This window comes from Vanessa tameamea, chromosome 9, assembly GCF_037043105.1.
Source record: "Vanessa tameamea isolate UH-Manoa-2023 chromosome 9, ilVanTame1 primary haplotype, whole genome shotgun sequence".
In the NCBI taxonomy this organism is placed as follows: domain Eukaryota; kingdom Metazoa; phylum Arthropoda; class Insecta; order Lepidoptera; family Nymphalidae; genus Vanessa; species Vanessa tameamea.
In genome coordinates, this window is record NC_087317.1 from 5,939,583 (window position 1) to 5,954,391 (window position 14,809).

Genomic DNA, 14,809 nt, shown 5'->3' on the forward strand with positions numbered 1-14,809 from the left:
AAATATAAATATTTTTAAAACAATGGAATATATCTAACAATTTAGATGCAAATGTTAACGAAATGGGAACATCAGGAAAGTATTCACTTGTTATTCAAATTAGATGCTACCCATTTGCAACTGTTTTTAACTTTCTTTCGTTAAATAGTTAAAACGCCTACTCTACTTTTAAATGGTTACGAATTGAACTTCTTAAAAAAAAAATTCAATATTTAATTTTCTTCGTTATATTCATGCAATCTGAAATTATATAAATATTTAAAAAGTCAAGTTAAAAAAGTTTTATTATCTTGACTCAAACATACTCATTGGCGGCGCAAAACCAAAAGTTTAAGCTTAAGGCTAAATCGAGGGAGACTTTTTTCAATTTACCCAATTGATTATTGTACTCAAACGTTTACTACTTCGCTAATAGACGTATCTTGAGCGCGTGTAGATAAACACATATTTCTTTCTGTCATGCTTAGTTTATTTATATATTTAGATAGAGTGCCGCTCGACAAAATAACTAAAACAAACGAGCCAACTTTGTTACGGATTGCGAGACCGCTATGCTTGACAATCGAAAAATACCATTCTACTTTAATAGTGTGCTTGTACTTAACCAACCAAAGCCAGACAAAGAAATCATCGAAGCTGTCATGATTGATTTGAAATTCGAAAACTGAGACTGTTACTATAATTAAACAAAATTATCCTAATTATTGTTATAATTGTCAAAGTGAGCTAATTTGCTTCAAGACTTCTCAACCAATCTAGAAATTTTCCATACGCAGGCGAAGTTTAGTTGTAGTTAGATTCCGCCCGGGAATCTAACATGTAACAATCATAATAGTGTTATTTGTCAACATATTTATATAATTATATTTTTGAGGCTAAAGAACGTAAACACGCACAGACGTTTGATTTAAGTTTGAATGAATTAATATGACTGTTAATTTTCAGATGAAATTTAAATTTATTTTAATTAATTATTTGCATATAAATAGTTAAGAATTTTGTCATATATAATCGTGTCATATATAATCACGATTACATATTTTTTTATGTATATTTTTTTCATATTAACCTAATTCGGAATTTACTGGCATGGATTTATATTTAAAACCTGATTTAAATATGGACTGAAAGGTATAACTATTCAGATAAATGCTGTCTTATTACTTAACAATCCTTACTTTGTTATACTTTTATTTTTATTTTTGGTCAAAGGGGTCAGGATCGAACCAGCGACTTTCACATCGCTAGGCGACCTGTAAGCCGTTGTGCTATTGTGGCTTAAAAACATGTTTTTTTTTTTTAAAATTAATATCGGTAAAAACAACTTTGAGTATCGAAATATCCAGTTTTTAGGAATAAGAAAAACAAATCTTCGACAGGTACACGAAATCATTACTTAAGAAAAAAAAATTATGTAACAAAATTCTGGTATATATTATTGACGTAATAATGAAAAGCTAATCTTAAATGAATATAAATGTGGTGGCAGACGGTTGTTTTGATATTATATTTAGGGTTTATTACGTGGGTGAGTGTAGCGCGTGACTAACCAGTATTTTGTCACTTCCTGAATCAGAACCAGTCACGTGGATTAACGGCGATCAATCTTGTCGCAATTTAAATCGAACTCATAGTTTCATAGACTCTTGCGCCAAGCCCTTAGTGCCGCTACGATTATGTATTAAACTAGTTGCAATCTATGCAACTATACTTAAATAAATAATAATTATGTCTTTATACTATTTAATTATTTCTTTTTTATTTAACTTTAAGGAAAAACTAATAAATTTCAAGCTATTATATAAAAATAAACTTGTATTTAAAATTTTAATTAATAATTTTTCACTTTTAATTTATTGTTGTTGTTTATTATTTTCTAGTTCAGAAATATTTCTAATATCCTATAAGTAAAGAATTATTATATTGTTTAATTTTTAAATTAAATTCTATCCTCTTAATTAATTATATTCTGAAATTTGCATAAACAGCAACAGTCCATTACGATATTAAATTTTAATTATTTATATTTTATTTAAAGGTATAATAACGATAAATTTATAGCCTTATAGTATTTCAATAATTAATAGTGTATTAACCTGTAGACAATTGCTTATCTATATCTATCAAATATAATCCTTAAACTTAAACACAAACTAAATTCATTTTCACTTTTTGCCCGAGTCACTTACATCAACTGACTTTGAACTAGGAAACTTTATATCAAGGTTTTGCGGTATACTTTTCCTTTAATCAAAGAGGTCATTCATCTACTTGTAACATGCAAAATACATTAACATTGTTGTTCCGGTTAAAACTAAGTCACCAATTAACAATATTATTTTATTACTAATTAGACAAATTATCTTTTATATATTTAGATATATTTCGAAACGAATCCAACTAGTGTTTGTTAGTGTGTGTAGTGTTAGTGTGCTTGCCGGGTTAAATTTTTTTTCATCCCATGGCAAATATACTATTTTAAAAATACATTTATGTTGTTTATTCACTATAATAATAATTAAACATTTAATATTTAAAGCTGTCCTAATATCTAAGGTTTTCCTATGTGTTGGCTATGTGTTTCTACTTAGACTATAATAGTAATTTATTATGTAAATATTGTTATGTAGTTCGGTTTAACTTGAGTTATTTATCGAGGAATGCATGTCATGTTTGGGATTTTATTTCGACGACGTTATTTTCATAATATTCCCTAAGCATACCAAGGAATTATCGATAAATATCGTTAGTGATAGCGTTTTATAATATTATAAAATTAATTATCATTAATTTTTTGGTACAATTTTTAAATTAATTTTTAGATATTATAATTCAATTCCAGTAAATAACAGTAATATTTCTATTGCAGGATATGGCGAAGTCTTTTGCTTTTAGCAATTGTATCGATAGAGACACAAGCGCAGAAAACGAAATCAGAAGACAACAGTGTCCAAGCGGTTCCGAGTGATCTACGAAGAGCTGTCAGCGAAGCCCTAGCCTTAGAAAGGCGATTCCTACTAGGAGCTAATGACGCGTAAGTGTAACAATATTAATCATTGAAATTAATATATTCATTGGATGGACAGATTCAGTAATATTTTTTATCAAAAGAAAGCTTACGCTATATTTATGTGGTAAAGTAAGGTGTAAAAATATAAACTTATTTCAAGGGTTGAGACCATTGATAGCATACAAATGATGTAATTTATGTAACTGAACGTAACTAAATGAAAGTAACAGTCTATAAAATTATTATTATTCCACTGCTGGGCAAAGGCATTACTGCATCTTGAGTTAGGAGAAGGTTTGAAACTGATTCCACCTCGCGGCTACAATATGGATCGTTGAATTTTTTGGATAACCGGAAAATGTAATGGAATTCTTGAACACATAATGTGTTCGTTTCAGCACCCAGCATAAGAATCATTATTGAAATAAAAGTGTTTGGCCAAGTTTAAATCCATAATATTTGGGAAACATGCATGTATTCAATCATTCTTAGTGTTAATCAATAAAATTCAATAAAAAATGCAAGTGTTATATTTAATTTTTTTTCATAGGAGCCATAGTTAAAGTACTTAACTATATCACACTGGTATAGGATAGTTACAGCACTTTAATTTTATTTGTATTTTCTCAGGCATAATTGTTCAGAATCTGAAGAAGATGAAATAAGCAACACACCGTGTCCCCCTAGCAAGTATCGCAGTGCGAGCGGGGAATGTAACAACGTGAGGCACCGACCGTGGGGACGGCGAGGGGACGTGTTCATCCGACTATTACCCCCAAATTATGCGGATAGTATGTTATCATTAATCAGTTATCAAACTATCTATATAGTAGTAATAAACATGTCTAACCAGTGCCCGATTACCCACGTAGCAAGAGAAGAACAGCAATTGCTACGGGCCCCGGCTTATTTAAACACATCTCTGCCTGAGTGTAATTTTTTAAACAATTTGTGTAGGTCAGTTGTTGTGTATCAGTTTTATATTGTTAGTTTCTTATCAAAATTATAAATTGCCAAGCAATTTCATATCTGACTTTTTGTACTTGTCAGGGCCTATAGTAATCTTCTATACTATTAATTACCCACAAAAATGTAACCTAAATATAATTGCTTTTTAACCACTTCATACTTATGAACCCATAACAGATCAGCGCTCTTTGAGAGTATTTGCAACGGGTCCCGCGCTTGCTTAATCCCGCACTGTGTCTATCTTTACCGTATATTCACAATGAATGCTGCTTCTCTTTAAAATATATCAAACCGTTAAAAAATGTTACCATAAATAATTTCAAATTTTTAAGACGTACACAACTCGTACCATTTTTAATCTGCATAGTATATTATTATATACAGGAAAACAAAATTTGTTGATTTTTAATTCTTAGTTATAACGATCTTTTAATATAAATAATAAATCCATTATGTATCGTCAGACCGACAAGGTGATTAGTCAAATTTAAGATAAACTCATCGACATAAGCGGATCTTAGGGTACGAGTATTAAAGTTCGTTGCACTGTTACGTATTCTAATCGATTAACGAAATATATTATGTTTTGATAATTAAATATATCTTATAGAATTCTAATTAAACATTAGATATATTTTTAGTATTAGTATTACGTTGTTTAATATCACTAATTCGTAAATAAAAAAATAATATGTTTTTTTATTTTTACTATATTCAATCCTATCTTTGAAATTATTTTTAGATAATATCAAACGATATATTGCTTCTAATATTAATTTCTGTTGCTACTATTTTGTTTACACTCTGTTCTGCTCAGTCTAAGAGCGCAGTTTTAGATTGCTATTTTCTGGTATTTAAAGTAAGCGATGTTCATTTGACCTCTAAAGCCTTATCTGCGAGTGTCATCTTTATCCCGTATAATTAAACGATTCCTTACTATTTATTGATCGATAATTAAAAAATAGATATCTACGTCACGTAAAAATTTATTTGCAGATTTTTAACAAAAAATAAGTAAATATTGTTTTTGTTACAATATTAAATAACAATCTTTAAGCGGTTGCCAATATTCGATCTACTTCGTTTTAATTTGCATATTAGATCGAGACTGAGAAATATGTAGGACAGTTGCAGGTCTTGAACTTTATTAACTATATTTTGTAATAAAATCGCAACGAAAGTGGTTGTGAATGCTGAATTTAATAGTATTATTACAAAAGTTACGCTTAATTTCTATAATATCTAGGCTTTAATAGCATTGAGCTATTGAGCCTACAAATAATTAAAGATATTTCGACAGTGTTCCTAAATTATATTCTATACCTATAACACAAAATATAGTAATTAGAGATAGGATTAACGAATATATATTAATTAAATTTACTAAAGTTTTAATTCATGTTTTTAATGTGTGTTGTGATTAACTGGATATCCTGACAATTAGGAGTATGAATAAGCGAGACTATATTTTATATATTTTTCATTTGAAGCAATTTTTAAATTATAATTTCTTTTTAACCAGGTATCTATCAACCACTTGCACCTCCTCGTGTTCCCGAACCAGCACTCGCTATCCAAGCAGTGTCACAACTGGCACTGCCCGTGGAACATGACTACGTTACCAGCATCCTTGCAGCTTGGGGACAGTTCCTTATGGATGATCTCATTGCAACAAATAATGGCAACAAAGTAAGGCATTCGATTTAAACTTATATATTAGTTTATACTCTTCGTTTACCTTTAGCTAATAAATTTAAATATGTATTTTGTACATACTTTATATTTTAAATGCGAAAGTAACTCTGCTTGTTACCTCATTACGATTATGGACTAAATCGATCTTAAAGACATTTGTCATTGAGATAACCTTGGCATAAGAACATTTTAGCAACCAATATAAATAAACTACTACAAACATTTGAGAGACATCTTAAATAAACTCAACCGTAAAATACACTTATTATGTCGATGGAACTGAAAATGCAAATTAAACGTAGCCTTAAAATCATACAATGAAAAGTACGCTGGTATTATATAAAATTTTGTACTTAATAGTCGTGGTAATCAATTATACGTCTTGTCGCATCGTGTTTCACACGTCGTGGGCAGCGGTGCGAAGGTCGGCGGACGTAGTTTTTGTTGGGTACGGCCTAAGTTATTGTGCACATGCATAGTTTACGAGTAATCATGCAGCTAATGATGCGAGCTTGTGTTTAGGCTTGAACTTGGCCGAAATTATAGTTAAGTGTACTTAATTATAATGTTGTCCGTCCATGTGCGCACCTTTATTGAGAAAAAATAGAGTAATTAGGATATTAACCTTGAAAATGCTGTTTGTCTAATTTTTTGTTAAGATAGTAAAAAGTCACATGTATTAGGAATATTATTTTACGAAACAATTGGTTTTATAATAATTACAGGACTGAATTTAAGTAGGATTTTTCGGTCAGTAGAATAATAACGATGCATTATTATTTTACTGATGGAAATGATTCTACTGGCGGAAAATCTAAGCGGATCTATTGTTGAATTTTTGAAGGGCTAAGATTGAAACATTTGTAAAGCAATATTTAAAGTTCAATGACATTCTTCAACTATCATAAATTACTTAAAATACTTACCGAAAACGAATTTCAAAACTACAAAAAGTATATTCTCTTAAAATAAAAAACCTGTGCATATTAAACCAAAAAGGTCATAATTTTTTTCAACGAAATCAAGTTATATTTTCAAGTGACGTCTTATGGTTCGTGATAGTTCGCGAGGTCACGTGGGGAAAGGTTATAAGTTATTACCTGTCAGTGAAAGCCGTGACGTAATAGTAATCGTAGTTCCTAATACCACGCCTCGTGTATGAAATAATCTGACTGACATCTAATCCGATCGGAGATCGGAAATAGGAACTATAGGTTCTTTCACACGTGGGTGTAGATATCTTTAAGTTTTCTATTAAATTACGTAAGAAGCGGAAAATTTTATCGGTATTAGGTATTGCTTAAGAAGATAGCGATTTCATTTTAAATTAAGTGCTATTTATTACTAAAGGCATGTACATAACCATAGTGATTTTATAGAAAAGTCAAAAGTTTTTATGGTCTTACTCAAGTTTTAATTCATTCATTCATTCATTCAGTTTTAATTCAAACTTGGATTTGTCAAACTCGCTTACGAAAGTTACACAATGATAAATGACGATTACGTCTTCTTTATACATACATCGGTTGTGTGAAAGTTTAAACACGCCTTAAGACATTATTTAAGGTAATTCGATGAATGGACTTTTTGTTATACTCAAGCTTTCTTTGATGACACTCTATGACAAGATGATTGTTTAACTCTCATTCATTAGTTTTTTACGCGGCTCTTTCCGGTTTTGATATAATTATTACTTTCGTAAGAATGAACTCTTTATAATCACCGGAACTTAAATTAAATATTTAGACGTTATATTTCTTTATATACTACATAATTAATGGTTACACTAAATAGATATATACTGAATTTATATTTTCATTAATCTCGTGGATAGCTTATGAGGTTATAAATCCTATGATTCTGTTAATATATACGGTTCTTTTTTCTAAAAATAAGTCCTTTATAGGACAAAGTTCAGAAATTAGTAGGCTTGACGCACCAAATGACTATACCCTTTCCGAGACATTCCACAAAATTAGTCTCTACATTCGTGTCGGGTTGCCGTCCTATCAGATTATGAGAGCGATAAAATTAAGTTTAAACACATGCACAAACAGCGTACATGGTTCTACACTAAAATATATCTTGCACATTTGATTGATCAAATAAATTGAAATGTGACCAAAGTCGGTCAGAAATGCATCACTCAGATTACGTTATTTTACATATGTTGAAATAAAACTAAATATTATAATGATTTTTATACGATTTTTTTTTTCAGAAATGTGAAGGTTCCCATTGCGAATATGTCCGTTCTGCACCGACGAGAAATATTGATAACTGTGGATATGGTAAGTTTACCAAAACTCTTCAATTTCGTTTTGTCTAAATTAACAAACTGTCGTTGTCGAAAACCTGTGATGAGTTAGATGAGGGAAAGAAGGTAACCACTTAATACCAAATAGTCCATTGGCCAAATCAACATTTAATTATTATCTATTTCTTTAGAAATCTTACCTGTCATTTAGAAATTTCATGTTTCAGTATACTCTGAAACATGGAGCTTCCTCGACAAATAACTTTTATGAAATCGTTATAATAATAATATGAAGGTTTATTAAGTAATTAATTACAAATATTTTTAGTAGTTGAAATATTTTTTTTTCTTCACAGAATATCGCGATCAAATGAATTTAGCGACATCTGTCCTTGACGGATCCGCTCTTTACGGAAGCTCTGAAAAAGAATTGCGTTCACTTCGATTATACGATGCTGGGAAAATGGATGTTGCTTCCTGTCGCAAGTAAGTTGTTCTACCGTGTTTGGCTCTTTTATTAACCGGATTGTTTTCTGCAGTTCAGTCATTTTAATAGATAAGCTTTTATTGAATTTGGATGTTGGCTATATATTTTAAATTATTTATCGTATGACATATTCGTTTAGTAAGACTTATGTAGTGAGGTTAGGTTCAGTTTATAGACTGTACATTATTTTGTAAAATAGCATCTGCTACTACATATGTACTTTAAACAATTTTCCATTTTATATTTTTATAAAGGACACTTGAAAATCTTGCTTAAATTTATCAAATAATATTTAGTGATTGTTTTAATATTATTATATATCTTTTTGTTTACAATTAATTGGGACATGGTAAACTTTTAAGCAATTTTACCGTTTCAAAATAGTCTAAATTATCAGAATTTTGTTACAATAATCTTTAAGAACTAATTCCATAGAACGACCATGAACTTTAGTCCAAGGAAGTATGTTGTAGCTTAAGTAATGAACTAAACGACTGATTCTATAGGATATTTACTAAAGACAATGATACTTTACAATGACTATGACCAGAATCAATGACTAAACCAGATAGCTTTAGTTAATTTGAATGATGATAATGGAAGTAGAATTCCAACATGTCGTCACAGAAATGGATTGTATGCAAACAAGGGCACCCCACCCAACCTTCACATGATTTGCATTCCGCTATAGATTTTGATCTAACTCGCGCTTTAGCTAATATTGACTACGAATCAAGAAATACTTACTAAATGTTACCGATCCATGATTTTTACTTATTCTTTCATAAACTTACTAACTTATATTTTTATAATTTGTTATGAAATTTCAACAATATCTAACAAGTTGAAGTTTTCATGATATCGTACATTGGCAATATCTTCAAAAAAATTAAGGTAGTCAAAAACTTAGCTCGGTAGGACTTGCCTAAATAAGATATTCAATCGCCAAACAGTTTGAAGTGTGAGTGAGCTAGTGTAAATACTGACACAAGGGACATAACATTTTGCTCCTTAGGTTTGTGCAAAAAAAGGTTAATAGTTCTTACAACCATACCATCAAGTTGCCCAATCGCCCGCCATACTAACTTCAATACAAAAAAAGAAATATTTTGGTCCTATTTTAATTTTTATTTCTTGTTCAGGTGCAATGATGGCTCTCCAACCGCTCCCTTATACAAAACGTTATTAGCGGAACACAACCGTATTGCTGGCGAATTGTACTCGATGAATCCTTTCTGGGAAGATAACGCACTTTTCTTGGAGGCCCGTCGAGCAATCGCTGCTGTTATCCAACATATCACGTACAATGAATTTCTCCCAGTATTATTAGGAGAGGTAAGTTAAATACTTCAATTACTATCTGCAATTATCTTTAATAAGACAGATATTATAATGCTGGATAACTTTTAGTGAATTTAACAAATTACCAAATACTTTTATTTCAGGTTGGAATGGCTAAAGCTGAGTTAAAATTAACTTCCCTCGGATTCTGGCGTGGATATTCCAGTTCTAATCGTGCTGGTGCATACGCTGAATTAGTTTCTGTAGCACCTATTTTCGACGCTATGATGAACGAAAAACTGGTAATATTTTAGTATAATTATTATTTTTAACTTGGGACTTAATTTTTTCTTTTATGTTACTACATATTTTAACATCTTACTTTTTGTTTAGATAAATACAACGGTAACTCTAAATGACCTTGTTAAAACAAGTGCACACCAAGTCTCCAGATTTACGCCATCAGCACAATGGCATCTCAACCGAGCCCGTGATCATGGTGTGCCGTCTTATTTAAAAGTTCTTCGTATGTGTGATCCAATGGCTAACATTAAGTCATACGCTGACTTCGAAAAACTTGGGTTTGATAGGACTCATCAAGAAATGATGGCTGATATGTACAGGTATGGATTTTTTAAATCTTGTTACTAAAATATAATAATTTGGTTACCTCTTCTTCTTGGTTATTTAGTTAGCTATCTGGGATGTTACGACTCATCACTTATTCGATAGACATATGCAAAGGTACTTAGTATTGCTACATCTGATTTGCTGCGTAAGTGTGTCAGTCTAATGACAGGCACCAAAGACTTAGTATCATAGTTTCCATGGGTGATGGTTCATTAACAATGGTTAATATTTCAGTGCCAATATCAGAGAACAGTCAGCATCTGTTGGCCCAACTGCCAGTCTACCTAACTTTTGTAATAGGATAAAAAACTACTTTTCAGGAATGCTGACGATATTGAGCTGATGATGGCAGGAGCTATGGAAAAACCGGCGTCTGGAGCTGTGATTGGGTCTACTCTAGCATGTGTTCTAGCAATGCAGTTTGCTAACCTAAAAAAAAGTGACAGGTAACTAGATTTATTTTTTCTGAATTTTATTTATAACAATCTTAAATTTATAAACGAGAGGCTTTATCTTCAACTGCAATTTATAATATGTTATGATTTCATCAGATTTTGGTATGAAAATGATTTACCTCCATCATCGTTCGCTCCTGAACAACTAGCAGCCATCAGAAAGGTGTCCCTTTCTGGACTTTTATGTGCCGCCGATGATTCCCTCGACAACGTTCAACCTAAAGCATTTGTCAAAGAAGATCCCTATTTGTGAGTTTTCTAAGTTTAAACGACCAAAAACATATTCATTAGTTATCGTATCGTATCGAGTAGTGTCTTACTTATGAATGTTTTTCTTAGGAACGCTGCCCAACAATGTTCTCAACACAGTCGCCTTGAGTTATCAGCGTGGCGGGATGAAAACGGTGCAAAAGCAGCTGAACGGCTCTCACAGGATATGCTTGCTGCTGCTCTGCACAAAGCAAAGCAGGAAATGGCTGACAGAAAGAAACTCGAGTACATGCTGTGGGAAGCCCGTGAGTATCATTAACAGAGTTAATAATGATTATTTTTATACCTAATCATTTAAGCATTTTTTTTATTAACAACTTAATAAACGATTTATAGATGGAGGAGCTGATCCTAAATCTCCAGTTGGTACTGCGGCTTCCTTTTCAAAAGCAAATAAATACGCTTTGAAACTTGCCAATACTTCGCTATTCTTTGAATTCGCTACAAATGAACTTCTTAATTCTGTTAATGGGTAAGAAAATAATATAAAATGTCATTATCATTCATCTAATATATATCATACAATATCAAATGTATTACTAGTACAACACATTTATATTGTACCAGTAATACATTGAATTCTTGCAAAAATAATAATAATTTAACAGCAAACTAAAAGCAAAAGTCAACTATTATAAAGACTTAATAATTTCTATGTTACAGGCGTCGTCGCAAGCGTCAAATATTCGATGATTCACTTGGTTTCGGTACCTCCAATGAGTTTGTGGATTCTTTACAATCAGTCGATGTAAGCAGCTTCCTTGGTCAGGACCAAGTTGGACCAATTATCGAACCTCAATGTGACGATAACGGCAACTGTGATCCAGATAGTCCGTTCAGAACTTATACAGGATATTGCAACAATCTACGTAATCCTAATTTAGGAAAAAGTTTGACAACTTTCGCAAGATTACTACCACCAGTCTATGAAGATGGTAATTATATAGTTACTTTAAAATTATATTGATTATTATAAATATTTGATTTGACAGACAGTACAAACCATTTATTTTTACTTATTAAAGGTGTAAGCCGTCCTCGTATCAACTCGGTAACTGGAACTCCGCTGCCCTCTCCTCGTATCGTATCAACAGTCATACATCCCGACATATCAAACTTACACACACGGTACACATTAATGGTTATGCAGTTCGCACAGTTCCTCGACCACGAACTCACTATGACGCCTATTCATAAAGGTAAATCTTTTCCTAAAGTATAGCATAAAAAAGCGAGAAAGCACATACAGTGCAACCTCGATACAAATCGGAAGGGAACAAGTAAATATTCGTTATATAAAGTAATTCGTTAAACTGAGGTTTGTTATGTTGAGGTTAGGTTGGTCTTAAATTAATTATAAAGAGGTAAAAAAATAGTTTTATTCTCCTCAACATTACGTACTTATCTTCTTGTAACGAACAACTTCTACTAATAAATGATAACACACTTTTATCAAATTACTGTATGTATTTTCTATACAAAAACAATTGTAGATAACAAAAATTTTTGGTGGTACTTTATATAGAGGTTTTAGGTTGACAGAATTCGTTAATTTGAGGTATTTATACTTTTTCTTGCTAGTTGATTCGTTATAAAGAGGTTGTTCGCAAAAAATGTTCGTAATGTAAAGGGATATTTTACATTGACTCTTATGGACAATTCAAGGGACTTAAGAAGAATTTGTTAAATTGAGGAAGTCGCTATATTGAGGTACGTTATATTAAGGTTGCACTGTATTAATAATTCCTTATATTTTCAGGTTTCCACGAATCTATACCAGACTGCAGATCGTGTGACTCTCCGCGCACAGTTCACCCTGAATGCAATCCGTTCCCAGTGCCGCGCGGTGATCACTACTACCCCGAAGTAAACATAACCTCAGGCGAGCGTCTCTGCTTTCCATTCATGAGGAGTTTGCCGGGACAACAGCAATTGGGTAAGAAATTAAAATATGATAAGAGGTTACCCCAGGACTAGTAAAATCTATAATAATGGTCATGATTTTTCCAACAAAATCCCCATCAACGGAATATGACTAATAGCTAGTCGATATGTATTGATTATTATTTACCTTGAAGCAGCATCAATTTCCATTACAATATTTAACAAAATTTTATCAAAATTGGGAATATTTCACTCTTTAATTACAAACAATAATTAAGTAAATAAAAATGTGCAATAAGTAATTTCTTGTTTTTCTCATTTTTAGGACCTCGTGAACAAGTTAATCAAAACACTGCTTTCCTTGATGCTTCGGTAATCTACGGAGAAAATCCTTGTATTGTACGTAAGCTTCGAGGCTTCAACGGCCGACTGAACGCTACCGCCAACCCTCTTAATGGCAGAGATTTATTGCCACGTTCCGACAGCCACCCCGAGTGTAAAGCAGCAAGCGGTTTTTGTTTCATTGCTGGTAAGTCTGACTTCAACTTATGTATAAAATAATAGCAATTGATGTCTGGCGCAGTCTTGTCAACGTAACTTTAAAATTAGATATTGTTTCTCTATAAATTTGACCATTTTTTTTAGGTGACGGCAGAGCATCTGAACAACCTGGTCTAACTGCCATTCACACTATCTTCCTTCGTGAACACAACCGCCTGGTCGAAGGTTTACGTGGAGTTAACCCCCACTGGGATGCCGATTTACTATTCGAACACGCTCGTCGTATTGTTGCTGCGCAGTTCACACACATCATTTACAACGAATTTCTTCCACGACTATTATCTTGGAATGCAGTTAATCTTTATGGGCTGAAACTATTGCCTTCAGGTAAAACTTATTATTTTTTATATACTTGGTGGTAGGGTTTCATGCAATCCTATCTGGGTAAGTACCACCCTCTCATCAGATATTCTACCCCCAAACAGCAATACTTAGTATTGTTGTGTTCCGGTTTGGAGTGTGAGTGAGCCTTTAAAAATTCTTATCAAATGTACAATTACCTAGTTATGTAAGTACGTTTTTTTATTTTTCATATAATGTCTAACAAGTCAATATTCTTCCAGGTTACTATAAAGAATACTCTCCCACCTGCAATCCCGCAATTGTAACCGAGTTTGCTGCCGCTGCATTCCGATTTGGTCATTCACTATTGAGGCCACATTTGCCACGTCTTTCACCAACTTACCAACCTGTTGATCCTCCAATTCTACTCAGAGATGGATTCTTCAGACCCGACATGTTTATGAACGTACGTATTTCAAATGAAACCATCTAATTAACAATTATAATATTATATTGGATTAAATATATATAAATATTCGATATTCGATAATAGAAGAATATATCATCTGTTTTAGCACCCACCAATGGTTGACGAACTCATGCGTGGTCTGGCATCCACTCCAATGGAAACTCTCGACCAATTCATCACTGGCGAAGTCACAAACCACCTGTTTGAAGATCGTCGTATACCTTTTTCTGGAATTGATTTAGTTGCTCTTAATGTCCAAAGAGCAAGAGATCACGGTATCCCAAGCTATAACAACTACAGAGCCTTATGTAATCTTAAGAGAGCTACAACTTTCGAAGATTTGGCTAGAGAAATCCCAGATGAAGTTATTGCGAGGTAATTATTTGAAAGAGAAAGCAAACAATGATTGCTAGGTTTTGAGTGATATTGTTCGTAGCTATAATTCTTAACTGTATATAGAGATACAGTGTATGTACATATATAGAGATACGGTAATTTAATAACACAACAGAGATCGTTGGGAGTGATCACCCATGGCGGTAGATACTAGAAAGTGTTT

General features: G+C 32.2%; 1 protein-coding gene across 1 annotated transcript in view; it reads left to right on the top strand.

Moving 5' to 3' along the window:
- LOC113394951 (heme peroxidase 2) overlaps positions 1–14,809 on the top strand; it is a 41,403-nt gene that overhangs the window by 24,340 nt on the left and 2,254 nt on the right. Inside the window, exons 2-20 of the mRNA XM_026632445.2 lie at positions 2,870–3,034; positions 3,641–3,801; positions 5,502–5,668; positions 7,896–7,965; positions 8,288–8,417; positions 9,561–9,753; positions 9,864–10,001; positions 10,093–10,322; positions 10,650–10,775; positions 10,881–11,033; positions 11,124–11,299; positions 11,391–11,526; positions 11,718–11,989; positions 12,080–12,253; positions 12,814–12,990; positions 13,264–13,467; positions 13,584–13,826; positions 14,063–14,247; positions 14,357–14,625. Of these exons, the coding sequence (XP_026488230.2) occupies positions 2,870–3,034; positions 3,641–3,801; positions 5,502–5,668; positions 7,896–7,965; positions 8,288–8,417; positions 9,561–9,753; positions 9,864–10,001; positions 10,093–10,322; positions 10,650–10,775; positions 10,881–11,033; positions 11,124–11,299; positions 11,391–11,526; positions 11,718–11,989; positions 12,080–12,253; positions 12,814–12,990; positions 13,264–13,467; positions 13,584–13,826; positions 14,063–14,247; positions 14,357–14,625 (3,369 nt within the window). The remainder of the gene's footprint in view (positions 1–2,869; positions 3,035–3,640; positions 3,802–5,501; positions 5,669–7,895; positions 7,966–8,287; positions 8,418–9,560; positions 9,754–9,863; positions 10,002–10,092; positions 10,323–10,649; positions 10,776–10,880; positions 11,034–11,123; positions 11,300–11,390; positions 11,527–11,717; positions 11,990–12,079; positions 12,254–12,813; positions 12,991–13,263; positions 13,468–13,583; positions 13,827–14,062; positions 14,248–14,356; positions 14,626–14,809) is intronic.